We start from the raw sequence: 11,811 nt of genomic DNA on the forward strand, positions 1-11,811 counted from the left end.
ACTTTATTAGAGCGAAGACCACTGCCTTAGACTGAAAACAACAGCCAAAGGCTAAAGACCACCACCATAGGTTGAACAGCACTGCTGAAGGTCACTTCCTTAGATTGAAGACCACTGGCTTACACTGAAGCTCACTGCTGCTGAATGAATATTGCGGCCATCGGTTGAAATCTCTGCCTTAGACTGTAGATCGCTGCCCTGGGTTGAAGATGCCTACCCAAACTTGGTTGCAACTGCCACCATCACAACCATCAATGATACAGGGACCTTCTGCAAAAAGTCAGTTTATTAGAAACCTATCGTTTCTTTTATTACTAAGTTAAAAAAGAGTTGGACCATTATCCAATTCTTCATCTTCACAGGAGGTCTGGAGTTTTGTAGTATCAAGTTGTGTTCTAATGTTCTGTACAAAGCTCAACCAACAGGCCTTTAGAATGGGCACATAATTATGTGCTGACACAAGCCTGTTAACATGTGCCATGCAGGATTTCTGTCCTAACACACTCATTAGACGTGGGCCACACATCAGGAGGCAAAACATTCCAATCCTACTACCCTGGCATTGAGGAGATTACCCACAGCTGTCCTCTGTCTCCGTCACCCTTGCTAGCTCTGGGAGAGTTGGGAACGCTTATACTCTAATTCTCTCTGCTCGACTCACACAAGATGGCATATAACTGAAACCCTTTGAGGTGAACAGGAGAAATAGAAGCAAATATAAAATATAACAGCAAGAAGAATTCACCAAATCGACCCACTAAGATGAACTTCCCCTTTATCTCTACAGTTAGTTGTGCAGTCCTGATAGTCATAAATGTTATAGTTATGTCAATGTTATAGATAAAATATCGAGTAGTATGGCTTATTTTTATTTTCAAGCCCACTACTATTCAAGAACTGTAAACTGGTTGCTAAGGTAATAATCCCCTAGCAACCAGGCAACCGTTTCAATTTAAAGCCTGGGAGCTATGCAAAAAAAAGGTATATAATCATTGCCGCTGCTTTGCACACCGAATTCAACCCGCAGTCTGCCGTTTTAGAGTGGATACAGACAGAATGCTAGCCTTACAATGGGCAGTCAGGTTCAAAAAGTTTACACTTTCTTTATTCAGCAAGTTGCTATACTTCTGCTAGGTGAAGGGAGGTCCAGGCATATCAGGGGATGCTGGGAGCTGTAGTCCCACAGCTGGTTGCTCGTGGCTACATCAATAACAATGTATCAAGTCCATCTCCTGTCATTATCATGAGCCACAATTATAGGCTGGCTGGGGGTTGCAAAGAGAAGCTCAAGTCTTAAAGCAAAGAAAAGAGGCCAAGCTGCTACGTAACTGTAACTGCTGCATTCTGAGCCGTGGTTTCAATTACAACATTCCAGGTAGGAATTATAAGGCCAGACATGAGTGTGCGCATACCACGAACATGAAAAAGCTACAAGTCCTTCCCTCCCGGCTCTCACGCACACCAGCCAGACATGCACATGCATGGGAATGCACCAACCTGCTCCCAGCAGTCTCATACAGCAGCTCTCCAGGTATTGCTGAACTATCAATCTCATCATCCTCTGTCAGTATTATATAACCAGAGCCCAAGTCAGCACTGACTCCACTAAACTGCATTATATGGCCCTAGTCTCTAGTGCTGCCATTAAAAGGGATGTAAAGGCAAAAAAATAAAATCCCATTTTTACTTTCATTAATGAAAAATAAATCTATCTCCAATATACTTTAATTAAAAAATGTGTACCGTGTTTTTATAATAAACCTGAATGTAGGCAGTGAAATTCTCCCTTCGTTTTACTTGCTCTGACTGCTGTGAATAAGAAACTTCAGACGGTCCCTAACTGCTCTGCAGGGAAACGATCATACTTTAAAACAGCACGGGGGAGAGCTTGAGCAACTTTGTTTGTTTCCCTGTAGAGCAGCCAGCGAACGTGTCGAGATTTGTATCCACAGACCCAGTGCAGTCTGTATATTCTGATTATTAATCAGTCTTGTTGTATCGGCTTCTGGCAGATATTATTTGACTTGTGCTGTTTTGATCATTTATGACGATCCCTAAGCTTAACCTCCCAATTGAAGCCCAGACCATACTGAGCATGTGCGTAGTCTTAGTCTTGCAAAGATGACACAAGATTACAAGAGTTACAAGATGGTGACCGCCTGTGGCCAACTTTGAAAGCATAAATCATTTGTTTTATTAGGCTTCTGTTGCAGGTAGTTCATGTTTATGTTTAGTATACAAAATACAGCATTTGTAGCATTATTCTATTATAGTATACCTCCCAACTGTCCTGTTTTTCATGGGACAGTCCCAATTTTGACAGCTCAACCCGCAGTCCCGCATTGTTACTGAAATGTCCAAACTTTCTCTGTGATCAACTTCTACAACTTCTGGCAGAGCCCAAAATATGTGGCAGGTGCACTTTGAACATTTGTAACAATTTAAGATAAGCAGGTCTCTTGGGGAAACTGTGACTTGCAGCTTAAAGGGCAATTCACCTTCATTAGCAAAACTGCAATAACATTAAAAAAACACAGAAATGTGTACAAACTTTGTTAACCTGCCAAGTTTTGTAAAATGAACATGGTAATTAGGGGGTGTGGCCAAAAAATGGGCATGGTGAAAAAATACGACAAATCTTTTTTGTGTCTCTTTTTGTTTCCAAAATGTTGGGAGGTATGACTTAAAGGAATAGTAACACCAAAAGAGTGAAAGTCTTTTAAAATAATGAATATATAATGTACTGTTGTGCTAAACTAATAAAATTGGTGTATTTGCGTCAGAAACACAATTATAGTTTATATAAATGAGCTGCTGTGTAGCCATGGGGGCAGCCATTCAAGCACAGAATACACAGTAGTTAACATATAAGTACTATTATAGTTTATATAAACAAGCTGCTGTGTAGCCATGGGGCAGCCATTAAAGCACAGGATACACAGTAGATAACAGATAAGTACTACTATAGTTTATATAAATAAGCTGCTGTGTAGCCATGGGGCAGCCATTCAAGCACAGGATACACAGTAGATAACAGATAAGTACTACTATAGTTTATATAAACAAGCTGCTGTGTAGCCATGGGGCAGCCATTCAAGCACAGGATACAAAGTAGATAACAGATAAGTACTACTATAGTTTATATAAACAAGCTGCTGTGTAGCCATGGGGGCAGCCATTCAAGCACAGGATACACAGTAGATAACAGATAAGTACTACTATAATTTATATAAACACGCTGCTGTGTAGCCACTGGGGCAGCCATTCAAGCACAAGATACACAGTAGATAACAGATAAGTACTACTATAGTTTATATAAACAAGCTGCTGTGTAACCATGGGGGCAGCCATTCAAGCACAGGATACACAGTAGATAACAGATAAGTACTACTATAGTTTATATAAACAAGCTGCTGTGTAGCCATGGGGGCAGCCATTCAAGCACAGGATACACAGTAGATAACAGATAAGTACTACTATAGTTTATATAAACAAGCTGCTGTGTAGCCATGGGGGCAGCCATTCAAGCACAGGATACACAGTAGATAACAGATAAGTACTACTATAGTTTATATAAACACGCTGCTGTGTAGCCATAGGGACAGACATTCAAGCACAGGATACACAGTAGATAACAGATAAGTACTACTATAGTTTATATAAACAAGCTGCTGTGTAGCCATGGGGGCAGCCATTCAAGCACAGGATACACAGTAGATAACAGATAAGTACTACTATAGTTTATATAAACAAGCTGCTGTGTAGCCATGGGGGCAGCCATTCAAGCACAGGATACACAGTAGATAACAGATAAGTACTACTATAGTTTATATAAACACGCTGCTGTGTAGCCATAGGGACAGACATTCAAGCACAGGATACACAGTAGATAACAGATAAGTACTACTATAGTTTATATAAACAAGCTGCTGTGTAGCCATGGGGGCAGCCATTCAAGCACAGGATACACAGTATGTGATCTGCTGTATATCCTGTGCCCTTTTTTAACTTTGAATGGCTTCCCCCATGGTAACACAGCCCAGTGCAGTACCCTGTACAAGTATGGAACCTGTTATCCAGAATGCTCTACTAGAAAATCATGTAAACATCATCATGTAAATTATCAACCCAATAGGCTGGTTTTGCTTCCAATAAGGATTAATTATATCTTAGTTGGGATCAAGTACAAGTGACTGTTTTATTATTACAGAGAAAAAGGAAACCATTTTTAAAAATTTGGATTATTTAGATAAAATAAAGTCTATGGGAGATAGCCTTTCCGTAATTTGGAGCTATTATTACACAGAAAAAAAGGAATCAATTTTATTTGATTATAATTAAGTTTATGGGAGACGGCATTTCCATAATTTGGAGCTTTCTGGATAAGCAGTTTCCAGATAACAGATCCCATCCCACTGCACACTGAGCTTGCACTCCACTGCTCTATATAATTCCGATATGAGAGACTGGGGGCCTCGAGTTAGAACAAATGAAAACCGTAGGTTGTGCCGGGCGTCAGCAGACAGGAGATGAAACAAGGGGGGCTGCGAGGCACAGACAGACGCTTTCATTTAGGTTACGCTTAAGACTGGATAGAAATTGTGCGTGTCTGTGTGGAGACTTGGAGGATATTCTGTAGTGATGAATTGTATCCAGATCCACATTGTTAACTCCTCAAACCAGAATATTTCTGCCCCGCACCACAGGTTTCTATTCAGAGTGCATGGAGTCTTAAAGGGACACTGCCCCTTTGTCATTAAACACATCCTAGATTAAAGGGTGAATGTTTAATTTCTCTCTCTTGTCTAAACTGTGATTGTCTCTATTGCTGGCTTGGCACAGCCTTCCTTATTAAATCCCATAGCCCTACTCTTGTGTTTTGACCCTTCTGCTGTTCAAGCCCCAGGCTTTGGTCAGGGCCTTCTTTGTACATAACAGAAAAAGGGAAACACTGGTTGGTGTGTAATTTTTATCATAGTTCAAAGAACAGGCACAGTTTAGCAGGAACAGTCCCCTAAGTTTGCTCATAGTTTGTACAGAGAGATCCCATAAAACTATGGCAGCATAGGTATTCCCTGTACTAAGCACAATTCAGCAGGAACAGTCCCCTAAATTTGCTCATAGTCTGTACAGAGATCCCATAAAACTATGACAACGTAGGCATTCCAATGTACTAAGCACAATTCAGCAGGAACAGTCCCCTAAGTTTGCTCATAGTCTGTACAGAGAGATCCCATAAAACTATGGCAGCATAGGTATTCCCTGTACTAAGCACAATTCAGCAGGAACAGTCCCCTAAGTTTGCTCATAGTCTGTACAGAGAGATCCCATAAAACTATGACAACGTAGGCATTCCAATGTACTAAGCATAATTCAGCAGGAACAGCCTCCTGAGTTTGCTCATAGTCTGTACAGAGAGATCCCATAAAACTATGACAACATAGGTATTCCCTGTACTAAGCACAATTCAGCAGGAACAGTCCCCTAAATTTGCTCATAGTCTGTACAGAGAGATCCCATAAAACTATGGCAGCATAGGTATTCCCTGTACTAAGCACAATTCAGCAGGAACAGCCCCCTAAGTTTGCTCATAGTCTGTACAGAGAGATCCCATAAAACTATGGCAGCATAGGTATTCCCTGTACTAAGCACAATTCAACGGGACACTGCCCCTTTGTCATTAAACACATCCTAGATTAAAGGGTGAATGTTTAATTTCTCTCTCTTGTCTAAACTGTGATTGTCTCTATTGCTGGCTTGGCACAGCCTTCCTTATTAAATCCCATAGCCCTACTCTTGTGTTTTGACCCTTCTGCTGTTCAAGCCCCAGGCTTTGGTCAGGGCCTTCTTTGTACATAACAGAAAAAGGGAAACACTGGTTGGTGTGTAATTTTTATCATAGTTCAAAGAACAGGCACAGTTTAGCAGGAACAGTCCCCTAAGTTTGCTCATAGTCTGTACAGAGAGATCCCATAAAACTATGGCAGCATAGGTATCCTCTGTACTAAGCACAATTCAGCAGGAACAGTCCCCTAAGTTTGCTCATAGTCTGTACAGAGAGATCCCATAAAACTATGACAACGTAGGCATTCCAATGTACTAAGCATAATTCAGCAGGAACAGTCCCTAAGTTTGCTCATACCTGTACAGAGAGATCCCATAAAACTATGGCAGCATAGGTATCCTCTGTACTAAGCACAATTCAGCAGGAACAGTCCCCTAAGTTTGCTCATAGTCTGTACAGAGAGATCCCATAAAACTATGGCAGCATAGGTATTCCCTGTACTAAGCACAATTCAGCAGGAACAGCCCCTAAGTTTGCTCATAGTCTGTACAGAGAGATCCCATAAAACTATAGCAGCATAGGTATTCCTCTGTACTAAGCACAATTCAGCAGAAACAGCCCCTAAGTTTGCTCATAGTCTGTACAGAGAGATCCCATAAAACTATGGCAGCATAGGTATTCCCTGTACTAAGCACAATTCAGCAGGAACAGCCCCTAAGTTTGCTCATAGTCTGTACAGAGAGATCCCATAAAACTATAGCAGCATAGGTATTCCCTGTACTAAGTACAATTCAGCAAGAGCAGATGAGCATACAGAGACCCTCTGTCTAGTGAGTATCTGCCAAATAAGGGTTGATTTCCATTCAGGTAACATGCAATAGTAATTCTTTATGAGTGATGGTGAGTAAAAACATAAATGAACAGTTCTTGTCCTACTCAATACAGTAACCCACAATTACAGACCCTTCCCCTACACAATCTTATCTAACACTGTCATGTCAAACTCTATACGCGACTATAAACTCTACACAACATCCCACATTTGCAGTCCCCGGTCTAAAAACGTGGGGTACCACTTTTTTCGAAACGGGTTGCCAACCCTTGGTTTAAGTCCCATAAAGACTGCTCTGAATTTCAGACAACCCCCTAACCAAGAACATACGGCAGCCAAAACGTTGACTTTTATAAAGTAAATATTATTTGGAAGGGCGAGAGTAAACAAATCCTATTGGAACCACATGGCAGTCGCTTTGAACTGATCGTGCAGCGTATGTTTTATTATTGAATATGTAGCACCTCACCTTTACCCTCCATTGGTGATTTATGTGCACCCCCTAATGTATAAAGAATATGCATGAATTAGGGATGCACTGAATCCAGGAATCAGTTCGAGATTCGGCCGGGATTCGGCCTTTTTCAGCAGGATTCAGATTCGGCCAAATCCTAATTTGTATATGTAAATTAGGGGCGGTTGGGAAATCACATGATTTTTAAAAGAAGATTTTTTTCCCACTTTTTCCTTTCCTGCCCCTTATTTACATATGCAAATTAGGATTCGGGTTCGATATTCGGCCGAATCTTTCACTGGGGCTTTTGCCGAATCCTAAATAGTGGATTAAATATATCCCTAACATGAATATATTGCACATGGTAGTGATGGGCGAATTTGTCCCGACAATTCGCCGACGTCTAAATGGGTGCCGGCATCATTAAAGTCAATGGGCGTCCATTTATCATCTAAATTGGCACCGGCGTCGAAACTGTCGCCGGCGTCGGAAAAATTTTCTCTGCAAATTTGCAAATTTATTCACCGCCGGCAAATTCGCAGCGAATTCGTGCCTGGTGAATAAATTTGCCCATCGCTACACATGGACCTTATAGTAACATTCTATTTAACTACAGCTCCCAGAAGCCTTGTTGGAATCTGTCATTTGCGCCAGCTTAAAGGGGTGGTTCACCTTCAGGTTAACTTTTAGTATGTTATAGAATGGCCAATTCTAAGCAACTTTTCAATCGGTCTTCATTGTTTATTTTTTATAGTTTATGAAACATGTGCCGTCTTCTCCTGACTCTTTCTAGCTTTCAAAAGAGGGTCACTGACCCCCTCTAAAAACAAATCCTCTCTAAAGCTACACATTTATTGTTATTGCTTCTTTTTATTACTCATCTTCGTGTTCAGACCCTCCCCTATTAATATTCTTTATTCTCATTGAAATCAGTGCATGGTTGCTAGGGTAATTTGGATCCTAGAAACCAGATTGCTGACACCGCAAAATGCAGAGCTGCTAAATAAAAAGTAAAAATAACTTAAAAACCACAAATAATAAAAAATGCAAACCAATTACAAATTGTCTCAGAATATCGCACATTATACTAATAGTTAAATCAAAGGTGAACAACCCCTTTAAATCCTGCAATAAATCAGATCAGCACAAGATAAATACAATGAATTGTGAGAGGGACCCCCGCGGGAGCACATTACAGGCACGCTCCCTATTAACTAAACTGTGTTAGGAATTCAGCAAGGGTCAAAGCAAAAGGCGGGACAGTTGTTCTTTACAGTAAGAATCGCCAGCATTTCTGCGACAAGCTCATTATGAGTATAAAGACGGCGTTTTCCCAAAGAGAACATAAACCTCGTAGCAAAATAAAAAAAAAGAGAAAAATAACACAAAAGAAACTTTCCCATGAAATCGCTGCAATTTTCTTAGAGAACAGGATACACCTGCAAGACTAGTATTATCCCCAAACCGATGAGCAGAGCATTCATTAATGAGTTAATGGAACCCCCTAGTGGCCATAGGGTGGCACTGCAGGGGTCTTGCTCAGGAAAGTAGGGAACAGGTGATTAGGGAAATACATCTGGCATGGCAATGGGCACCAAGTAAGACATATTTACACAGCGCAAAAGGAGGTCAGGCATAAATGAGTCATCTGCTCATGCAACAATATATCAGATGTAGCTACAGCCATTGCAAAACTACATTTCCCAGCATTCCCAGCTACGTTCTACAGCAGAAAATCAGCACAAGTCAATTCCATGCCGTTCCATCCATTGACTGGCCTATGAGTAAGTGCCCATCTCAGGCATGAAAAGCGTCAGGCTTACACACGTCCTAATAACGATTTTTTTTTACTTTTGCAAAACTTTTTTGGCTACTGCTTTACTACAAGATGACCTCTTACTTCATTTGAATTCTTTGTATTTTCCCAAAAATTGGCAAACCCTTGGACTGGGGGTTACCCGGGTAAGAGATCATCTTTTAATATCATTTTCTTTTTTGACTTTTGTATATTTCATTATGTATTTGTTTGCTTTCCGACTCTGGACTTTACCCCCAAAAAATTGTCGTACACACCAGTACTAATATGGCTCTATATCAATATCCATTCCACACTGCTTTTTACTGAACCCAAAACTAAGGGAGGGGGTATTAGCAGGGGCATCGACCTTGGGAATCCACGACGTATTACTGCAAGTTACAGAGTGATATTTAAATCATTTTAATTTATATATCTTTATAATGAGTGAGTTTATAACGAGTGAGCTTCCATCAAGTAAATCACTGAAGGAACACGTCCAGCTTATTGCAACCTTTGGCTCTCCAGCTGTAGTTGAACTACAACTCCCACCACCCCATTGGCAACGTTTGTGCCTGAGATAAACCATCCTGAAGGCAAAGGCAACCGTCAATGAGCATTTTTATTTTCAACTCCGTTTCCCTAAATCCACTTTGCTCTGACGTGCCTACTATCAACTTGGTAATCCTCTATGTCCCACCTTTACAGTGGTACAGTGTTTGGGTAGATGATTGTATGTAAAGCAATTAACGCTTCATTTTCATAAAGAAATTAACATATAGATATAACATTATTCTACCTATATAATACACAAAAGCCATGAATATCTTGTAACTGATATCCTTATAAACGGTCACTAGCGATGTCATCAGTTATAAATGGTGAGTAGTGATGTCATCGGTTATAAATGGTGAGTAGTGATGTCATCGGTTATAAATGGTGATGTCATTTTTGTAACAAGACTCACTGAAACTTGTGTATTATAATAAATAAAGTACTCCTTGTTGGAAAATATGAGGATATTAGAAGTAACCTTGAAGTTCCATGACCTGTATAAAAACACTCGGCCTTCGGCCTCACACTTTTATGTGGTCATGGAACTTATATTTTACAATAGGGGGTACTTTATTCACTATGTGTTTGATTGCAGTTATAACTACACATATACAGCTGTATATAATATTAGATAAATCATAGCTCTATAAAGAGACACATAGAGATATACATTAACAAAAGATATTGCCGGCATATTGGTATGATTCTATACCCAGTAGATTTGATTGTAAGCTCCTTGGGTAGAGTAAACGTGACATTTCCCCTACCTGTATGTATAGTGTCCATGTAGAGTGCACTATAGAAATAAATACATTTCTAGCCCTGCAGCTCACACTCATTGATACACAACCAAGCTCTGAGATTCATAGGCCCCAGCTGGTGACAGGCAAATGTTCTCATTCAGAGGAATAACCAAATAGATTGACTTGTCACCGGATTATTTGATACCTCTCAGGGAAGAGGGGTAGAAGCAGTGAACAAATCCCAAGTATAAAGTGCAGCAGCTGCAGCTCAATAAACAAGTAGAGGATCCAGGCAACAAATATGCTCAGAATGGGATCAGTTACAACGTATTGAGAGAAGAGGACCTGCCAGTGCTTTAAGACTACAACTCCCAGCATTCCCAGCAGGCTTCAATCTGCAGCTGGAATGTTGCTAATGTCCTTGAAGCTGGAGGAACTATCAGCCCCTTGCAGAGTTCTACTTCCATCAGCTGTGGAGCAAAGCACAACTCTACCTGCTCTGCCATCTGCAAAGGGCAAGTTAAACTACACAAATGACATCACAAGGGAAAGGGCAATGCCCCAACAACCATCCGACAATCCGGTTACCCCTAATAAAGCCAACTTTTTTTTTCTCCCCTCCCAAAACACAACAGTCGCCTTTCCAATGCACTTGTCGCACGATCTAATAAAAAACGATCGTCAGACGCAGATCGTTGATCGTCCTCTTCTGCAACAGACCCGACTCTCGTCATTGAGCACCATGAACCCAAAAGGCTAACAATCAGTGTGTCCCATGAGAGAACAATCCAAATGAGCCGGTTCCTCGGCTGGAGGAGCGATTGTAGCAGCGAGACCTACCCGAAGTTAGCAGCCGCCGGCCCGAGGCAGTGGAGGGCTACTAGGGCAACTGATAGCCATCCCAGAACAAGGTGTCCATCCAGCATTTTGCTGCAGCTCCACGGCTGACCATTTCGTTGATGTTGGTTAATGATGAGAGTGCGACTGTGAGCGCTGCGCTTTATACTGCTGAGCACTGGCTGAGGCGGAGCTGTCCGACTGTCGCACCGACTCCCCCCCAAACCCTCCCAAACCCAGCCCCTGCCCTCTCCCCTGTGCTCCTGTCTATTCCCACTGCCCCTGCCCTTCTAATTACACACGCGTGTCTGCTGGGGGCTCACATTGCCATACACACGGCTCTCAGGCTGAGGACAGCGAAACTGGGGTCGGATCCTGATGACAGGGGTCGGTCGCAGGGCTGAGCTAAGGTATTTCGGCACTCTAGCTCCAAGGGCTTAAATCAGTCCTCCCCCCAACCACTCCTGCATTACCATTTCCCACCTTAAAACTGGGGTCGGATCCTGAGGACAGGGGTCGGTCGCAGGGCTGAGCTGCATTACCATTTCCCACCTTACCATTCATATTGCCCCTGAACCTGTGCCAACCACATTCATTCCCTCAGATTGCCCCCAAGACCCCAATATGTACCTGTACCAGCAGCAGCCAAAAATCCACAATATTGCCCCCAAATATGTACCTGTGCCAGCAGCTGTGGGGAGTGCTTCTACCTGCAGTATGAATTACAGACAACAGGAGGTTGGGCAGGCGCCTACTTTGTCTACCCCTAGTTCCGGCTCCGGTCGGTCTGTGTAGCCTGCTCCATAACTC

The 11,811-nt window shown here is 41.8% G+C and overlaps 1 protein-coding gene across 2 annotated transcripts in view; it reads right to left on the reverse strand.

Moving 5' to 3' along the window:
- wnt9a.S (wingless-type MMTV integration site family member 9A S homeolog) overlaps nucleotides 1–11,244 on the reverse strand; it is an 82,202-nt gene extending 70,958 nt beyond the window's left edge. Inside the window, exon 1 of one of the 2 annotated variants that reach the window (XM_041567326.1) lies at nucleotides 11,005–11,244. In XM_041567326.1, the coding sequence (XP_041423260.1) occupies nucleotides 11,005–11,090 (86 nt within the window). In that variant the 5' untranslated portion in view covers nucleotides 11,091–11,244. The remainder of the gene's footprint in view (nucleotides 1–11,004) is intronic. The other variant, XM_018268969.2, reaches the window with a different exon arrangement.
- Nucleotides 11,245–11,811: the final 567 nt, after the last annotated feature.

The sequence above is a fragment of the Xenopus laevis genome, chromosome 6S (assembly GCF_017654675.1).
Source record: "Xenopus laevis strain J_2021 chromosome 6S, Xenopus_laevis_v10.1, whole genome shotgun sequence".
Lineage (NCBI taxonomy): Eukaryota > Metazoa > Chordata > Amphibia > Anura > Pipidae > Xenopus > Xenopus laevis.